This window comes from Crinia signifera, chromosome 4, assembly GCF_055691185.1.
Source record: "Crinia signifera chromosome 4, ASM5569118v1, whole genome shotgun sequence".
NCBI classification, from domain to species: Eukaryota; Metazoa; Chordata; class Amphibia; order Anura; family Myobatrachidae; genus Crinia; species Crinia signifera.
In genome coordinates this window covers 318,611,385-318,632,275 of record NC_139220.1, presented here as the reverse complement: position 1 = coordinate 318,632,275, position 20,891 = coordinate 318,611,385, and the positions used below count along the sequence as shown (strand labels likewise).

Here is a 20,891-nt window from a genome sequence, read left to right as displayed (position 1 = left end):
TCCCCCCAGTGTCATTGCATGTCCTCGTGTTCTGTTGCTCCTTTTCCTGTGACTATTGTCTCCCTCCTGTACCTTCCTCCCCCTAGTGTCAGTGCATGTCCTCGTGTTCTGTTGCTCCTCTTCCTGTGAAGAATGTCTCCCACCTGTACCTTCCTCCCTCTAGTGTCAGTGCATGTCCTCGTGTTCTGCTGCTCCTCTTCCTGTGACTAATGTCTCCCACCTGTACCTTCCTCCCCCCAGTGTCAGTGCATGTCCTCGTGTTCTGCTGCTCCTCTTCCTGTGAAGAATGTCTCCCACCTGTACCTTCCTCCCTCTAGTATCAGTGCATGTCCTCGTGTTCTGCTGCTCCTCTTCCTGTGAAGAATGTCTCCCACCTGTACCTTCCTCCCTCTAGTGTCAGTGCATGTCCTCGTGTTCTGCTGCTCCTCTTCCTGTGAAGAATGTCTCCCACCTGTACCTTCCTCCCTCTAGTGTCAGTGCATGTCCTCGTGTTCTGCTGCTCCTCTTCCTGTGAAGAATGTCTCCCACCTGTACCTTCCTCCCTCTAGTGTCAGTGCATGTCCTCGTGTTCTGTTGCTCCTCTTCCTGTGAAGAATGTCTCCCACCTGTACCTTGTTAAAGCCCTTGATATATTTGAAAGTTTCTATCATGTCCCCCCTTTCCCTTCTCTGTTCTAAAGTATACATATTAAGATCTTTTAGTCTTCCCTGGTACGTTTTGTGATGTAGGCCATGCACCATTTTAGTTGCCCCTCTTTGTCCAGTCTCTAATGTATTTATATCCTATTGATGAATTTCAGTCCGCAACAGGCCCACCATCAGGATTTTTGGGGCTTGGGACTCGTTTCCAGTCCGCCAATCCCCCCCCCTCGTCAATTAACTTACCGTAACCCGTCTCCTGCTCCCCCATCTCCTCTTCCATTGAACTGCAGCCTGGAGGTCCCGGAGTGCAGGCTTCTTGAACTCAGGATGCCGGTAGCCAATTAAAATGCAGCACCAGCTGGGGAGCCAATCAGAGCTCACATACTAGCAGCTGCTCTGATTGGCTCATAAGCCGGTGCAGCATTTTAATTAGCCGCTGGTGTCCTGGGTGGAATAAGCCTGCGCTCCAGAACCTGCTTAGTTCAGTGCAGCGGAGGCAGCCGGGGGGGGGGGGGTTTGGGCAAAATGAGCTACCCGTGCCCTTCCGGAGGCCGGGCCTGGGACAGCTATACCGACAGCACCTCCCTATTGGCAGCCCTGGTCCCTATACTAATGTTTTGGGACAGTGTGCTCGATCCGGACTGAAATATCCATGTTTTATCCTGTGCTATTCTTACAGCGTATCACAATTTCTACAGAAATGTTCATTTTCACCTACTTTTGTAGAAATTTAGTGATACTGAATAGATTAAAACAGGTGGAAAAGCTACAACAATATCAATCTGGAGGTGGGTACAAAGTACCATGACGAGCCTACAAAAATATTAATATCTAAATACATTTCTAAAAATCCATTGGCCCCCCACAGGAAAAAACAAGTACACAATGGCCACCAAAGAAAATAATAAAGCAGTGGACCCTATAGAAAACAATAAAAACACATTTACCTGCACAAGAAAACAAAAATATATTAGTCCACACAGAAATAAAACACTTTGACTTGAAAAGAAAAGACATTGGCCCAACAAATAGAAATAAAAATCTATTGGTCTGGATTGCAGGCAAAGTGTATAGGGGACAGGTGGGTACAGTGGGGAGTGTAAATCCCTGGGGGAGGGGGTTGTGGTGGGGTGGATAGTGCAAATATCCAGTTTGGGGGGGGGATACCATGTCTAGGTGTTTGATAATAGGGTGAGCATTGTATGTCTTAGGAGCCAGGGGTAATTGTGGGTAGTGTACAATGCTGGAGCCTATGGGGGGAATTAAAGGTGGTAGTGTGGGTGGCTTATGTCTCTGGCCTGGGGAAGGGGGGTACTGTATGTCTAGGGGACCAAGGAGCAGGGTATGATTCAGAGGCCAGAGGGTAGGCCAGCAGCTGGAGCCCTAGCTCCGTACACTCTGCTTCCCAGGAGTCAGGCTTGGAGTAGTAGTAGTGGGTAGCAGGAGGCAGGATGAGAGTAGTAGTGGGATACAGGGGGCAGGATGGGAGCAATAGTGGGAAACTGGGGGCAGGATGGGAGTAGTAGTGTGGAACAGGAGACATAATGGGAGTAGTAGTGGGTAGCAGGAGGCAGGATGGGAGCAATAGTGGGAAACTGGGTGCAGGATGGGAGTAGTAGTAGTGTGGAACGGGAGACAGAATGGGAGTAGTAGTGGGTAGCAGGAGGCAGGATGGGAGCAATAGTGGGAAACTGGGTGCAGGATGGGAGTAGTAGCAGTGTGGATCATAATGGGAGTAACAATGGTAATTGAGGGTAATAGTCGGAGCAGTGAGCAGGCTGGGAGTAGTATTAATAGTGCAGAGTAGAGGACAAGTTGGAAGTAATTCACAACAGTGGCAGGATGGGAGAAGTAGTAGTGCAGAGTATGGGGTAGGAGAGGAGTAGAGGTGGAAAACAATGGGTAGGTTAGGAGTCATAGTACAGAGCAGGAGGCAGGCTGGCTACAGTTGTAGTGCAGAGAAGGGGGCAGGCTGGGTATAGTTGTAGTGCAGAGCAGGAGGCAGGCTGGGTACGGTTGTAGTGCAGAGAAGGGGGCAGGGGAAGAGTATAGGTGGGCAGGATGGGGATAGTAGTGCTGAGCAGGGGATGAGAGTAATAACAGTAGGCCAGGTCCTTGGCTGCTGACCTTCTCCCCATGGACAATGGCAGTACCGACTGCAGTACCAAGCAAGGGCAGCCTCAGTGAGTGTGATTGGAAGGTTCCCATATATGTCCTGCTCCTCCAACTCCTCTCATCTATACAGCGTCACACAACCCCACCCCAGCTCACATCCAGCAGCTCCAGAGGATGACCAGGGTGGTGGGCTGGTGGCAGAGGCTCAGGGAGACCATTGACATGGAGCCTGGAGCTTCTGGTTTGTGCTCCACAGAGGAATGGAAATCCTGGAAGCGTGGTAACCGGCAGGAAGTGTCTGCTATCCCAGCCGAGTGCCTGAAAGCTGTGGCTTTGATGAGCTAGCATTTACTTACTATACCCCTTAGAGACACAGATACACACACACGCACACATGGACTGTCAGATCTAGATACATATGTACACATAACCTATATGCATACACACAATATTTAAATAAGTTATGTGTTCCTGTAAATCACACAATACTTATCTCCTTTCCAGCTCCTGCACTATATCAGGAACGTGAGGGTTACACTGAACAGCGGGAGTGACATTTACTTTGATGATAATGGAGACATCCCTGCCCTCTATGACATTGTGAACTGGCAGCTGACACAAGAAGGGACTATACAACAGGTCATAGTCGGCACCTATGATGCCAAAGAGCCTTCCGGGCAATTTCTCAGCATCAACTCAAGTCAGTTGCTGTGGTCTATGGGGGAGAAAGAGGTGGGAGCTTGTATAGATTGTGTCATGTTTGCTGTTGAGGAGATGTATAAGTCTAAAGCAGAGCTCATGTGAATACATTATCTGTTCTGCTTCATGTCATGAATAGTATAAGACTTACTCTGGCCTCATGTTGTATGTAAGATTGCACAATCTGACCTACAGTATTTGCCTCTCGGTGTTCCTGTATTCCATCCCTTAAAATTCCCTCAAATAATTTCCTCACGATTGAAGTTAAGCTCACAGGTCTGAAGTTTGCTGGGTCATTGCTCTTTCCTTTTTTAAATATTGGTACAACTACCGCAATTCTCCAGTCCTTAGGTACTATACCAGATGAAAAAGATTTTTCAAAAATATAATTCAAAGGCTTTGCTACTTCCTCCCTTCTATTAAAACTCGGGCATTGATCTGGTCCTGGTGATTTTTTGTTTTAACTTTGCAAAGGCTCTTCAGGATCTCCTGTGTTTAATTCAAGGGGGCTCATCCCTTTTGTGATGCCTGTAGATTCCACTGACTGCTCCTCCCTAGTTAAATCCAATGAAAAAAAGGTATTCCACAATTCAGCTTTTTCCCTCTTCAGTGATGCTATTTCTGTTAGCGTTCGCTAAGGTGTCTATATTCTCTTTTACTAATCATTTTTGGGATTTGTTTTGCATTCTGTGGCTATTAGATTTTTGTTTCCCTTTTTGCTTTGATCTCCCTTTTACAAATTTTATTGACTTCTTTGTACTTTATTAACGTCACCTCATCCTTTAGTCTTGCATAGGCTCTCTTTTTTTGTTTATTGCTTCTCTTACTTTCTTGTTCAGGTATGAAGGATTTGCCCTGCTTATATTACTCTTGTTTCTCTTCGGGATAAATTTATTCTTTAATGTATCTAACAACTTCTTGAAAGTTTGCAATATGTCCTTTACAGATTTCCCCTTAAATAGAGCATCCCATTCTTTTTATTTTATAGATTTCTTAAATGATGCCCATTACATACCATATAACACACCGCAATGCCTATTACATACTGTATATCACACCGTAATGCCCATTACATAATATATAACACACCGCAATGCCAATTACATACTACATATCACATCGTAATGCCCATCACATGCTATATAACACACCGTAATGCCCATTACATACTATATAACACACTGTAATGCCCATTACATACTATATAACACACTATAATGCCCATTACATACTATATAACACACCGTAATGCCCATTACATACCTATCTTTTCTGAAAAGGGTATATCCCTCCTTGTTTAGAGCCCAGTCATGTGACTTGTTGCACCATGTCTCTGTTATACAGTACCAATTTTATCATAGTGATCCTGTGCAACCAGAGTTTACAGCTACCCAATCTTGTCTGCCAGGCTTCTTGCGTTGCCCAAATTCATTTAGATTTTCCTTATCAAGGTTTGATTATATTGTTAATGTGATAGTGATTTCTTACAAATTCTAATTTTTCTTTTCGTTCCCCCTCTACTCCCTCCATTCTCTTGCTTACCCAATCCTCACTATTCTGTCTTCCTGGCCAATAGATTATTTCTATTTCCCTCCCCATATGTCTATATTAAAAACTCCTCCAACCTTCTAACCATCCTGCCATCAACCACTGCTGACCTGTTACCATTCAGGTGCAATCCATCAATGCTGTATAGATGGCCACTGTCCGAGAAGTTTGACCAGTGCTCTAGGAACCCAAATTCCCTTAGCCACGCATTTATCTCTCTAGGTTCCCACCATCTTCCTGGCCTACCGCGTGAAACAGGTAATAATTCTGAGAAATTACCTGGATGCCCTTGCCATTAGCTTATGGCATAGATCCCTGAAATATTTTTGAAGGACACTCACCTGCCTCTAACTCTGTCATTTTTGCCAACATGCACCATGACTGCTGGGTCTTTCCCAGCACCACCCAGTAATCTGTCCACCTGGTCCACGATGCGCCATACCCAAGCATCCAGAAGAAAACAGAATGTATGGCGATCAGGGTCCCGGTAGCAGATTACCCTGATAGATCATAGAATCCCCTACCACCACAATCTGCCTTGTTTTCTCGGACTTCCTTGACCCTACTAAGCCTTATATGCCAGTCCCCCGGTTGATAGAAGAGTTTTGTGGGTACTTATGTAATATCTGGGCTCCCGTTTTTCTTATGAGACCGCGTCCCCTCGCGGGGCTCGCTGCGCTAACCACGCTTCGGGCACGGTGGCTCGCTGCGCTTGCCACACTATATAAGATCAACTCCATGCGTAGTTGGATAGTAGGGGTATGAAAAAATGGGGTGCATTTAACATGGAAGCCCAGATAATACATAAGTACCGTTTTGTGGATCTAAGCTGAACCATGAACCAGTCTGGGTCTGCTGAGGAGATCTCATCTGAAATAAGTCCTAGTTTGGATCTTACCATGGTTTGAAATTCAGAATTTAATTCTGAACGTTGGGCTTTGGATTTCAAAAAATACATGATTTTAGCAGGGTTTTTTTTAGTTTTCAATGATTTTCTTTTATCAATGAGTATTATTATTGAATCGATTTTTACCTGATCCAGATGATGGCTCCAAACCAAAACACTTAAAGGTGGTTTTGATAAAACCAAAAGACAATGATGAATCAGAACCAAAACCCAGTGATGAATGTGTGACAACCAGTTCTGACATCTTTCAGATGCCTCAAAGCATGGACTGGTGCTTTATGTAGGGTTTGCTGCCAGACCAAATTCAGGTTTGCCCAGATGATCTGATACCCATAGTATTCTTCTACAACAAAGTTCATAAACCTCTTTATGTTGGTCCAGGTACAGTTAAGAGTCAAGACCAATTGTCCACATCGTATGAACTGCTCCAAGGCCTCTTCCCACATCCAAAGGATCCATAACCTACGTTTTCTCAGCTGTATTCTACAATCTCCAAGAGACTCTTAGCTGTACTCTACTTGGTAAACCACAATGCATTGCAAATTAACTAAAGAATTTGCCAATGCTTGGAGCTTTGACACATCACCAGCAGCCACTTGTACCAACATTCCAATGATCCAGCTAATGGGCTCTTGTACCCACAGTTTGATGGCCCAATCATATGCTTATCCAAAAATATGTTGTATAACTCGATCCTTGATGGAAATTGATATCTTGGGAAAACATATACCCTATTACATATACCCAAGGCTTAGTAAACAGACCCCTTTGTCACCTGAGCCCCATGATCACCTGGTCACCATCCTTGCACACTTTGTACTGTCACCAATGGCTGGATTGTTGATGGTAGCCATTATTATGCTTTAAAGAGTTTATTCTGAAAAATAACATTACACAGTTCAGTACTATAATTGGTGATATTATTACATATTTTTTAATAAAATCTATTCATTGTGTCCTATCCCCAGACTCCTCGCTCGGTCTGCAGTGAGAGCTGTCCCCCAGGGACCAGGAAGGCCGCTATAAGAGGACAACCTGTCTGCTGCTTTGAATGTGTCCCCTGTCTACAAGGAGAAATATCTAACCAGACAGGTGAGTGATGGACCCATAGATATGGCCAGTTACACAATGCCCCCCAGCAATGCCAGTTACACAATGCCCCCAATACCCGCAGTAATGCCATTAACACAATGGCCCACAGCAGTGCTAGATAAACCATGCCCTGCATGGTGCGATGCTAAATAAATACTCTGGCGGCACTGTGTTTGATGCGCACCCCTCCCATCAGAAGGGAAGCAGCACTTGCAGCGGGCAATGGAGGGTCGGGCAGACGGGCAGGCAGATGGTTGCAGAGTAGTCGAGCCACCAGGATCGATACCGCAAGCTACCAGTAGCTATCGAGCGATCGGTTGGCAACCACTGTTTTAGGACATTCCAGGGTTACAATTAATTCCAAGTGCATTATTTTACTAGCATTAGGACATTCTCAAGGCTAGATTAACCAACCGCCAACCATTGTGGTAATACATGCGCCATGCAACGCAGCATGTAGCAGGTGTTTTGTTGTTTATCCAAAACGTAATGTTTTACCAAATCCAACAGTAGTTCCACTTTTGCTATGATATACGCTGATGACTCTGTGCCTGATTCCAAGGTGGATGCAATGCCAATATTTGCGCACCTGACAGATGCTTTTTCTACTGCGGGGGTATATTGTGCTGTTCATGTTCCACATTGGCTTATGGACAGCAGGCAGTGAGGATTTGGATGCAGTGTGACTGGCAGTAAAAGAGCATTTGTAGGAGGTAACGGAGGGTTGTTACGAAAACTCTCTGGCCTAGCCGTTTTAGTTGCAACTGACATTCTGAGGTGGTCCAATAGTGTGATGGATGCTGCATCTTTGTACACAAGCAGAAAAATGTAAACATGGCAAGAGTCTGTGTACACAAGACCGCAACGGCAGATTTAACAAATCTTCTCAGGTCCTCTGTGAAGAAAGAGGCAGACCAACTGTTTTTTTTTTTTTTTGGGTGCGGTTTCCATTTTTTCTTTTGATGTGAAAAACCTGTTAATGCAGTGTCCCTGCAGTCTTTATTGCTTCGCTGGTTCATTGTCCCAGTGATCCTGAAAACCTGAACTTTATCTCCTCTCATCAGTTTATCATGGTGCTCTGTCCTGCAAGCTGGCCTGCATTCTCCCAGCTCATCACCAGTAGTCCTAAATGCTAGTGTAAATGGCCTGCGATCTTCCAGCACACCCAGCAGCAAAGAGCATCCCAAGTACAGTATCTCTGTACCAGTTTGTTTGTATTACTGACTCTATAGTGTCTTGTTTACTTTACTGCCACTTTGAGTCAGGGCCCCGTACTCCAGCCTCATCCAGGTCCACAAGTAACCTAACCCGTTTGTTTGGGTGAGTTAACTTATACGTACAAAAGTTACAGTAACAAATAAACATTTAAAAACAATGATTCTTCAAAATGCAAAATATACTTATTTTTGTCAAAATATTTCATGAACTGTACATGTCATTTTTGTTTCCCCTCCTCCCCCCGAATTGGGTGCACAAACAGCTTCTGTTGATAAAAATTAGATGCGGAATGCCTTAATTGTGTAAATTGGGTTGTAGTGCACACTGCTCAAGTGCAGCAGCAAAAGCAAACCTGACACTGGCATGCATTAAAAGGGGCATGGATTCAAGGGATGCCAATGTGACAGTGCCTCTTTAAAAGACATTGGTGAGACCACACTTGGAGTATTGTGTTCAGATCTGGGCACCGCACCTTAGGAAGAACAAAAATGAATTGGAACAGGTACAGAGAAGGGGGACTAAGCTAGTAAAAGGTCTTGAATCACTAGAATGCAAAAATAGGTTAACCAGACTGAATATGTTTTCACTGGAGAAACGGAGGCTGAGAGGTGATATTAGTATGTTCACATACAGGATTGGGAATCATATGGAACTGGGAGATTATTTGTACCTCCTCCTCCCCCCTCTGTCTATCTCTTCACTGGCTCCCCATTCCTTTCCGAGTTCTCGTTAAACTCCTCACCACCACCTACAAGGCTCTCTCCTCCTCCACAGCTCCCTACCTCTCTTCACTGATCTCTATCCACACTCCCTCCCGTCCTCTTCGCTCCATCGCTGACCGCCGACTGACCTCTCACCTAATCACCTCCTCCCACTCCCGTGTCCAAGACTTCTCTCGCGCTGCCCCCCTGCACTGGAACAACCTCCCGCCACCAATCAGGCTATCTAATTCCCTTACCTCCTTCAAGCGCTCCCTCAAAACCCACTTTTTTCGACTAGCCTATCCCTCCTCCTAACCTCTTTTGATCCTCCTATCCTGCCTCCGTTCCCCTCCGTTCCCACTTATCCTATTGTATTTCGTTCGTCCACCCACCTATTTTTAGTATGTTAACTCTTATGAGTAGGGTCCTCCTTCCTCACGTACTCACCTTACCTCATTACCTCACCTGTGCTCCTGTCCTGTTCTTCCCTTCCTCTACTTCATCTTCAGTCTCCTCGACAATTTCCACACCTATTTCTGAACTGATGCTGATTTTAGTTCTACCAGCTATACCCCTATTTATACTGTATTTTTAAACACACCCTGTACGTTACCTTGTAATTTTTTTTTCTTTGTTTGCTATGTTCGGCGCTGCGGACACTTTGCGGCGCCTTATAAATAAACGTACTACTACTACTACTACTTCACTAACAGGCCTATACTTAGAACACGCGGGCATGTACTGAGGCTCGGGGAAGAGAGATTCCATACTGAACTAAGAAGAGGATTCTTCACCATTAGAGCCGTAACATTCTGGAACTCATTGCCGGTGGGGTGGTTACAGCAACTACTGTTAATGAATTTAAATCAAAACTGAATACATTTTTGGCCACTAAAGGTCCATACACACTGGGCGACTATGCCCAGCGTGTATGGACAGCGATGATGTCAATCATCGCTGCGGGGAAAGCTGCTCAGTGCATACACATTGAGCAGCTTTCCCCCTGCCCGATGCCGACGGAGGGGGGGGGGGGGCGGCGTTGCATAGCGGAGCGCTATGCAAAGCTGTCCTGAAAGCCGCTCATCTGCTGGTATTACCCGCAGAGGAGCGGCTTTCCCGGTGATGTTGCCTTTTTTCAGCTTTAATTACTATGCTACTATGTTAATTTGTATATAACTGTGACTGTATCTGCATAAAAAATTTCTGCTATAGTGTTTCCCAGCCAAAAAATGTAGCCAGATACATTGATATGAAGAATATCCATATTCTGTGTTTAATTGCAGCTATATTTGCATAAAATTTTTTTTATGCTACAGTGTTTCCCAACCAAACACTGTAACTTTATTTGGTATGCAGATACAATTGCAATATTACACAAAATGTAAGCATATCATTATATGAGACAGATGTCATGTACTATATCTGCATACCAAATATGTTACAGTGTTTGGTTGGGAATTCCTGTAGCAGAATTTTTTTTTTTTATACAGATACATTCATAATTATGTACAGAATATAGGCATGCTGTATATCATTCTCATCAACAGAAGCTTCTTGACTCACATAGTGATGCACATAGTGATGCATAAAATATAAAAAAAATGAGCCATTTTGCCGGAAGACTCTTTTGCATTTTTAAGACTATACATATTTTTTACAATGTTGACTTGCTTCACATATGCTGTCATTTTGCTAAACACAACTCAACAAAACGAACCAGCTCTAATTTTTTCCGACCTTAAAGAGCTGTTTTGTCTCTGACTTACAAACGCGGCTTCAATGACATCAGCCGAGTTGGATGTTTAACAAGGTGAAAACATTTTGCGGCAACTCTTATTTGGAGCCAAAATCTTTGACTTGTATTCAGACGTTAATACATCCGACAAGTTTCTAAAATGTCCACATTTTGTGAAAAAATCTGAAATTTCACAAAAACCCACCCCAAAACACCCCCCATTGCATCGGGGCCATTGTCTGTAACATGAATATGTCAATGGACTTTGGTGATCATCTCTAGATAAAGTACCAATAATCTGTTTCCGAGTTGAGTTGATTATAGGCTTTCTATGAAATAATATGAATGTATGTATTAGTAATAGATGAGATAAGAATACGTCTGATGGAAGATCTGTGAGAATAAGTAACATACGTCTACGGAAGCCAATCCCGGGGCATTTTTTCAATCCCGGGATTCGGGATTGAAAAATGCCCAATCCCGGGATTCCCGGGATCCCGGGATTGGCTTCCTATACAAAATCCCGCCCCAGCCGCCCGCATATTTACTTACAATTGCGGTGTGGCCGGGCCGGTGGGCGATGGAGCTGGGCATGGAGGAGGATGCAGCCTGGATGGGTGACTGGCTGGTTCATCGGGCGATGCTTCGGGGTCCAGTAAGAGGCCAGTGCAGGCAGCCTGGGTGGGTGGGTGGGCGGTATCATCAAGGCGGCTGGAGGTCAGCGTGGTGTGCACGGATGAGGCGGCTTTGTGTGGCCTGCGCAGCGTGACCTCTGACGCCGTCACGCTGCGCAGAGCCGCGCTGCCCGGGACGGGAGATGCCGGGCAGCGTCTGAGCACTAGCTCAGACGCTGCCCGGCATTAGACTGCGCATGCTAATCCCGAAATCCCGGGATTGGAAACTCCAATCCCGGGATTGAAATCCAGGCGTTTTAGGGGCCAAATCCCGGGATCCCGCCGATCCCGGGATTGGCCACCCTACATACGTCTTATAATTTGTAGAGTTAAGCCATCGTAGAAAGATAAAGGGGCAATTGAGACCTCTCTCACCGAATTTGCTTCCTTATCCGGTGTTAGGGTTTTGCGCATGCGCGAATATGTGCATGTGCAAACCCGGGAAGCGAATGCCTACGGTGAGTTTCACACTCGCCGGGGAGTCCACTCCAGGATGGGAGGGCAGAGGACCGCCCAGCATTTCATGGGTGTGCCCACAAAAACAAACAGTGGGCGTGCATGTCGGTGCCTGCTTGGGGTAGGCCGATGATGTCACATAACGTCTGGGCCCACCCCAAATTCGGCCATCTTTGGCCAAAATAAAAGTCAGTCTAAACTGACTTTTGTTAGCGAAGGGGAGAAAAATCATTCATTGGTCGATGACCAGCAACTGATTTCTGTCCCGTGCGGCCGCATGCGAGCAGATGTGTATGATATGTAGGCGGTGGGGGTGGATGTTTGGCGAGGCGGTGGGCCTCTTTTACCGGGTCTAAATCAGGCCCATAGTTGCAACACATTTGTCACAATCAATTTTGGAGAACCAAAAACTATTTTTCAGACGATAACAAGAAAACATTGAAGAAGACAAGGGGTGTAGATACGTCTCAGGGTTATTTATATAGCACCTTTCTCCTAATAGGACTCATTTACCTTTGCAGCACACAAAAAAAATACAAGCTTAACAGAGGATATTAGTGAAATGCTTGAATGCTTGACAGAACAGGAAAGTCTTGAGTTTATTTTGGAAGGATTGTACAGTGGGGGCCTCTCGCACTGTGCTGGGAAAAGACTTCCATAGAGTCGGAGCCACAAAGCTGAAAGCGCTACCCCAACAAGAGATCAGGCAGATTCTAGGTATTTCAATAAAGAACTTTTATACCTTGAACAGATTGGCACGTCTCATTCAGGAAAGGGACAAATATCAATTGTCACTACACAAACTGTATCAGTATTGTATATTGCATTGAAGTAACTAGGAGGTACACCATTCAGCGCTCTCCGATAAAAAAAAAACCCTTTTAGATTCTAGGTATTGTTAATAGTCCATCATCTGCAGATCGCAGTAATCGAGAGGGGCACTAAGGAATCAGAAACTGCTTCAAGTACCTTGGGCTCTGGTCATGAAGGGCTTTGGAAGTCATTAAGCCAATCCTAAAAGCAAATAGAATTGCACTGAGCGCAACAACCTTAAATATAGTCCAAGCTGCTATCTCCAAGGGATACTCAACCCTTGGCGAGTGGAAGAACCAAATAGATGAAAATAGACAGCGCTATAGGACTATACTGAAAACATATAAAATGTTTATTAATTAATAACAATCACAATATAAAAAATTATATAACAAAATATCACCGGCCGGTGTTCAGTGCACATTAAAGATTCTCACTGTTCCTTTGACACACATTGATTAATAACTTTTAAGGGATCAAAATAATCGGCGGCTTCCTCAGCTTCATCAGCAAGGCGGGGAAACGCGTCATCCAGCTACGTAACCACGCACAAGCACTTCCGGCCGGAAACCCAGAGACCGGAGCAGAGGACTCCCAGAGAAGGCTGTGTTATTTGGGAAGCGCCAGCAGCCGGGGACCCGCACCAGGTAGCACAAAGGGACTGTGCCATTGGATGTACAAATTGAGCAAAGAGCAAGTATACTTCAAATTGTTTTCGCTCTACTACACCTGCTCCCCCGCACAGGGGAACTGCTAATCCACGCATAGGGGAACTACTAATCTACTAACAGCTGCTTTTGCCTAATACGGCTGCTCAATAGCTGCACCTACAACTACAAAAATCCTATCACTAGGAACTATATAGGCTCTGAGGAGCTGCAAGCTGCTGCTCAAGTTGAGCTTTAACAAAGTTACACACTAACCCAGCTTAATTACGGAACGGAGCTGTGAAATGTGGCTTTAAATCTAGTGTGTGTATTTTTGTGCAAACTTAATTTGATCCCTTAAAAGCTATTAATCAATGTGTGTCAAAGGAACAGTGAGAATCTTTAATGTGCACTGAACACCGGCCGGTGATATTTTGTTATATAATTTTTTATATTGTGATTGTTATTAATTAATAAATATTTTATATGTTTTTGGTATAGTCCTATAGCGCTGTCTATTTTTTTCAATCCTAAAAGCAATTCGCCATCTTAAAGGCAGCCATTGAAGGGAGTAAAGAATGGGTGTAATGTGGCTGGAGCAGGGCCGGCGCAAGGCACCGGAGCGCCCCAGACGAGTCGGGGTGGGGGCGCCCCGGTGCCGGGGGAGGTGGGGGGGGTACCTGTCCTGCGGCGCTGTGTAGTTAAAGCTGGCGGGCGGCGGCAGCGGGGGGGTCCCTGCCGTCAATAAGAAGAAATAACCAGCGCTATCCGCCGGGCTATGCGGAAGCGCTTCTGTTGTGAAAACACTGCCCGCATAGCCAATCAGCGTGCGGACAGGGTTTTCACAACAGAAGCGCTTCCGCATAGCCCGGCGGATAGTGCTGGTTATTTCTTCTTATTGACGGCAGGGACCCCCCGCTGCCGCCCCCGCCGCCAGCTTTAACTACACAGCGCCGCAGGACAGGTACCCCCGTGGCACGGGGGGCAAAATGCCGCCCTCCAGTGGCCGGCGCCCTAGGCAAATGCCTAGATTTGCCTAGTGGTGGCGCCGGCCCTGGGCTGGAGTGGGGCTGGTTGGTTAGAAGCCTGGCAGGTGCATTTTGTACCATCTTTAAGCGGTCCAATTATTTTCTTGGGAACCCAAGGTAGAGGGCATTGCAGTGGACTAGGCATGATGATACAAATGCATATTCGACTGTAGGCGGATCTTTTGGGGTAATGAGGTGCTTGATTCTCGTTTTTTTTCAAATGAGGATTTGATTGTGGCGGATACCTGATGATTTAGGGTCGCTATCCAGAATAACACCAAGATTCTGCACATGTTCGGTGTATTTTAGTTTTGAACCTCAGTCGGTCGAGGTGGATAGCTATGCTGCAGTCTTGTCCTTTGATGTTGAGGCCCTATTATAAGGATTTATGTTTAATCAGAGATCAGTCATAGCCAACTGGCATCATCCACTACTGGAGCTCAGCTGGACAGCCATTTCAGGTGGTCATTGGGTTCTCAATACCTGGAGCAAAAGACAGCTACAGTTGTGTGTCGTCTCCATAGCAGTGGTAGACCAGGCCATGGCGTCTGATTATGTCAGCATGTATACTGTAAAAAGCATTAGAAAATATTATAGAATCCTGTAGGACACCACATTACAGTGGCATTGGTGATGATGAGTATATTCCAGATGATCCTCTCTGTGACAAGCCAGTGATAAAAGATTTGAACCAGCTAAGGACTGTGCCATCCAGTCCACAGAAATTCTTCAGGCACTCCATTGGAATCTCATGGTCCACAGTGCCAACCACTGCTGAGACTTTCCAGAAGGATTAAGATTGAACAGTCACCTCTGTCTCTTGCCATAAGAAGATCATCTAGCACATGTACCAGTGCTGTTTCAGTGCAATGTCTTCTGAATCCTGACTGGAATGGGTCATCATGGGTTGACAGATGGGTTTCTAGTTGAGTAGCAACCATTTTTTCAATATCCTCTCCTAGAAAAGGAGGATTTGAAACTGGTATGTAATTGTTTCTGCATTTCACTGTGTTCATTCTAGTTCCTTTCTTCAAATGCAAAATATCTAGTAGGCCACATATAATAACTTAGCTATTCTATCTCTTAGATTCCGTTGATTGCCTGAAGTGTCAATGGGATCAATGGCCCGATCTCCAGAAAACCAAATGTCTACAGAAGGCGACAGAGTACCTGGACTATGGAGATCCATTAGGAGCAGCACTGGCAGCGACAAGCTTACTGTCCTCAGCGATTCCAGTTTTTATTTTAATATTTTTCATCAGATTTAAGGACACCCCTATAGTTAAAGCAAACAATTACTCTCTAAGCTGTCTTCTGCTGGTGTCCCTGTCTTCATGTTTCCTCTGTTCATTAGTTTTTATTGGTTATCCCCAATCTGAGAACTGTTTGTTACGCCAAGTTGCATTTGGCCTAGTTTTTGCCCTTTGTATCTCTTGTATTTTGGCAAAAACTATCATGGTGGTCCTTGCTTTCATGGCCACCAGACCAGAGAGCAGCCTGAGGAGATGGACCACACCTGGGATGTCCTACATGATCATTTTTATTTGTTGTATGTTACAGTTCCTCTTGGGTCTCATTTGGCTTTCACTCGACGCTCCTTTCCCACAGTACAACATGAACACCAAACCTGGAATCATCATTGTTGAGTGTAATGAGGGATCACCCATTGCCTTCTGGACCATGGTGGGTTATCTGTTCCTTCTGGCCACCATTAGTTTCGTTGTTGCCTTCCTGGCTCGGAGACTTCCTGACAGCTTCAATGAGGCCCAGTATATTACCTTCAGCATGCTGGCCTTCCTCAGTGTCTGGGTCTCCTTTATCCCGGCCTCCCTCAGTGCTCAGGGCAAGTACACGGTGGCCATGGAGATATTTGCCATCTTGGCTTCCAGTTGGGCTCTGGTGATCTGTATGTTCCTGCCTAAATGTTTCATCATAGTGTTCAGGCCTGACATGAACTCCAGGGAATATGTCATGAGAAGAGGAAGATATTATACAAATTAAAGCAGCTGCAAACATGTATCATCTACTATTTCAAGTCATGCGTAATAAAATCGTAACTTACATTATTCTGTTGTAATAGGTTTAAAACTTTAACCCCCCACCCCCCCCACCCCCGCCCCAAGATCTCCCAAGAAAGCAGATGCATGTATATTGAATTTTAAAGGAATAAATCTTAAAATTCATATAGATATTTTTTGTTGCAATTCACTCTTTAATAATAATAATACTTTAGCCTTTCAGGCAGATATACTAAGCCTTGAAAAGTAATAAATTAAAGAAGGATGAAGTGCAAGTCAATAATATCCTAACTGTCATGTTACAGGCTGTATTTGAAAATTGGTAGTTTATCACTATCCACTTTTCAAGGCTCAGATTGGAAATGAATCCCTATCTTCCAAAAGGAAATTTCCTCAAAAATACTGGAAACAAAATAGCCTTCTTAGTGCTAAACATGGAGGACGACCCAGAGAAGACCACGTAGGGAGAAGAGTAAGTCATGCTTATATTAACAGGGAATGATTGCAGTGCAACTCTCCCATCTCCAATAGGGCTGCAATAACCCAACAGAGAGCTACCCCTCTCCCAATTCCGGGGCAAATGCCTTGTCTCATTCTGTGATGTGGAGGGAGGGGGGTAAGTTACCGACTGGGTATTGCTGTGAGGCTGTCAGCCATGAGAAAAACTGACAACCAATCAGCTCCGATCATTTTCCTGTAACATGGAAGTTATTAGCGGATTGGATTCAATGAAGACTGATCTTTATTTTATAAAATCGGTCACAGCATACCCGAGGAATTCCATAGGCAAGCGTAGTTACAGGCAGCAGCATACATGTACAGCAATCACAGCATAAACAGATTTGCAAATGCTCACTACCATAGTCCACATCCCAGCCTATCGCTTGGGCAGCTTTTGCACTCTGCCCTGGAAACACTTATATCAGGAAACCACAGGTGCTGCTGATTACACACCTGGCTTCTGCTACTACTCACAAACCTGGTCTGGATCCTCCACATTACTCTCATCTGGAGAGATGCCCTCTCTGCCACAATATATATCTATATACAGTAGATAGACAGCTACAGTGGTGGTTTTTACCTGTGGGCTGCAGGGCTGCAGCGTCCCAGGCAAATTCCGCCACTGTGTGATACCAGATGCAGTCTGTGAGATTGAACTGACTTCACTGTGTCTGGTGGTGACTTCCCATTGGATCCCTCCCTAAAACCGGGTTCTGCACATGCGCCGGTCCCGCAACGGTGATCGGGACAAGCAGACGTGGAACTGCAGGGACCAGCAGCGGTGGCACCAGAGGGGGGGAGAAGCATTGCGGCAGCCCCTCACCTCCACTGAGGTAAGAGCCGCCACTGGATAGATAGATAGATAGATAGATAGATAGATAGATAGATACAGAGATACCCACAAGGGTCCAGGTTTTGCCTTACAGAGCTTTGTACATATGGGCAATGCTGTCAAACCTCCCAAAATGTCACTTGGCTGTATTTGTATCTCTGAATCAGCCTCAGTATTCACATAGGGCCTTATTCTGATCTGATCGCAGTACAAATTTGTTCGGAAAATGGGCAAAACCGTGTGCACTGCAGGTGGGGCAGATGCAACATGTGCAGAGAGAGTTCAATTTGGGTGGGGTGTGCTGAAACTGAAATCTGAATTGCAGTGTAAAAATAATGCAGCCAGTATTTACCCTGCACAGAAACAAAATAACTCACATAAATCTAACTCTCTCTGCACATGTTACATCTGCCCCACCTGTAGTGCACATGGTTTTGCCCATTTTCCGAACAAATTTGTACTGAGCTCAGATCTGAATAAGGCCCATAATACGGACACATTGTCATGGATAAATAACGTGGTGGAAAATGTGATAATTGATCATTATTATCTCACCCTTCATAAATGAACACATGTATTTTATGTTTTACTATATCAATCCGATCTAGAAAACAATAAATCTGGGAGATCACATCTGTAACATTATAATTATCCACTTACAGAACGCTAATGTGTGATACAAATCCTGACACTGACCATAGGGAATACTGACTACTAGCGCCAAATACAGCTGCTGCAATTACACAGAAATACACAGACTACCCTATAAAAGGGACACATGACAACATACACATCACAGCAGCCAACTACTGAACTGTAAGTACAGCACACATCAGAGGCAAATGCAGGATTTGAGGAAGCTTCCGTATATGTAAGTTTGTACAGTATGTACGTCATGCGAGTATATATATATATATATATATATATATACACAGTGCTTTTGCAGAGAATATTTGAACATTCACTGCCCCCGTGGAGATTACAATCTATATTATCTACCACGTGTCCGCGCACACACATTCATTTTAAGGTAAATTTTGTTTAGAGCCAATTAGCCTACCAGTATAAAAAGTACATGTAAGGATTGACCACAGCGCTGGAAAAATAGGTTAAGAAATTTTGTATGGGTCGTGCAAGGTGGATTCTTCCAACCTGGATCACAAAAATATATAACTGTCACGGATTTCTTTATAAATAACACCGTCTCTTTATTTTAAAAAACAAACCAATAAAAATAGAAAAAATGAATGAAAAAATGTATTCACTTATATGTAAAAAAAAAACAGTTCCTTGTTTTCACAGAAATAAAAATAAATTTATAAAAATTTTATAAATTTATTTTTATTTCTGTGAAAACAAGGAACTGTTTTATTAGGGTTTTTTTACATATATGTGAATCAATTGTTTCATTCATTTTTTCTATTTTTATTGGTTTGTTTTTAAAATAAAGAGACGGAGTTATTTATAAAGAAATCCGTGACAGTTATATATTTTAGTGATCCAGGTTGGAAGAATCCACCTTGCACGACCCATACAAAATTTCTTAACCTATTTTTCCAGCGCTGTGGTCAATCCTTACATGTACTTTTTAGATGATTTTTTGGGGAAAAAAGATAGAATTTTTCCTATTTGGATTAAACAGCAGCAGGAAGAAAGAGCGCTCGAGACAGTTTGGATTAATTGTTTGGTATATAACCTACCAGTATATTTTTGGATTGTGGATTGTCCGCCAAACTCTGCCATTTTTTTAAAGGGCATGGTTTCGCCTTGTAAGTTAATTCCCTTAAAAAAAAAGTCCGAGTTCAGCGGGCAGCTTGCAATGCCGCTGAACTCGGGCGGCATTAAATCTCACCCTGGGAGTCTTATTAAGGGAGAAAATGTAATAGTAGATAATCTTAATAATTATTATTGCTCAGTATTCACTACCGAAAGAGAGTTGAAGGGGCCACAGTTATGTTGCAGGGATATTCCGAACAATTAAATAATTACATTTACAGAGGAGATGGTCCTAACAGAACTCTCAAAACTAAAAGTGGATACATCAATGTGGCCAGATGGGATATATCCAAGGATACTAAAAGAGTTTAAAGAGGTGCTAATAGCACCAATAACAGATTGAATCGATCAGTCACTAGCTATAGGAGAAATTCCAGAGGACCGAAAAGGAGGAAATGTTGCACAATTGCACAAAAGTGTAAGCAAGGAAGGCACAAGCGCTGTGATCATAACATCAGTAGTAGGGAAACTGAAGGAAACACTCTGAATAAAGATAATAGATTATATCAAATCCAGCAATTTACAAGATCCCAAAAAGCATGGATTTACCTGGGGGGAGATAGTGTCAATCAAACCTCACTGGCTTAATAGAGGGGCTGTAGATGTAGCTTATCTAGACTTTAGTAAGGCTTTTGACACTGTACCACACTGCAGACTGCTAAATAAACTTGAAAGCATGGGATTGGATTTTAAAATGGTTGTAAGTATCTTGGTTGCAGGGTAAAAAACAGAGAGCTATAGTAAATGGAGTGCATTCACGTGAGGGTAATGTACCCCAGGGATCTGTACTTGGACATAAATATATGTATTGGTTACTTTGCAAATAGATTTAAAGGGAAAGTATGCTTATTGCAGATGACACAAATGGTTGATGATCTAGGTAAACTAGTGCAGTGGTTCCCAACCCTGGTCCTCAAGTACCCCCAACAGTGCACATTTTCCAGGTCTCCACACAGAATCACAAGTGCTATAATTAGCTCCACCTGTGATCTTTTCAAATGTGCCTGAATAATGAGTGCACCTGCCGGGTGACCTGGAAAACGTGCACTGTTGGGGGTACTTGAGGACCCGGGTTGGGAACCACTGAACTAGAGGAATGGTCAAGAGCATGGAAATTATAGTTCAGTGGCAAAAAATGTAAAATCATGCACTTGGGTTTCAAAAATATAAAGTGGAAACAGGTATTAAATCAATATATCATGCGCTAAAAAACAGCCTGAGGTACAACTTCCTGTATGAAGAACCACTTCACAAGAACATACAATACTAAACCACAATATGGGAGTTTTCCTTGGGCGCTTCTAGATGTTTTTTAGGACATTTTTCCTCTCAGTCAGGATGATGTCACCCAAAAAGGAAGAAAGAATATGCGATAGTGTGATACCACAATAACAATTCATTTACATAAACACTCGAAATCGTTAAAATCCGTACCAGAAAGGTAAGTCTACAGAGGGGTAGACAAATGCACTAGGTGGGGAGATGGCTCC

At 44.0% G+C, this 20,891-nt stretch overlaps 1 protein-coding gene across 1 annotated transcript in view; it reads left to right on the top strand.

Annotated features, from left to right (window-relative positions):
• The window catches only part of LOC146073365 (vomeronasal type-2 receptor 26-like), a 56,482-nt gene extending 40,207 nt beyond the window's left edge, over window positions 1-16,275 (top strand). The window contains exons 6-8 of the mRNA XM_083180543.1: window positions 3,261-3,488; window positions 6,879-7,002; window positions 15,362-16,275. Of these exons, the coding sequence (XP_083036669.1) occupies window positions 3,261-3,488; window positions 6,879-7,002; window positions 15,362-16,275 (1,266 nt within the window). The remainder of the gene's footprint in view (window positions 1-3,260; window positions 3,489-6,878; window positions 7,003-15,361) is intronic.
• The last annotated feature ends 4,616 nt before the right edge of the window (window positions 16,276-20,891 follow it).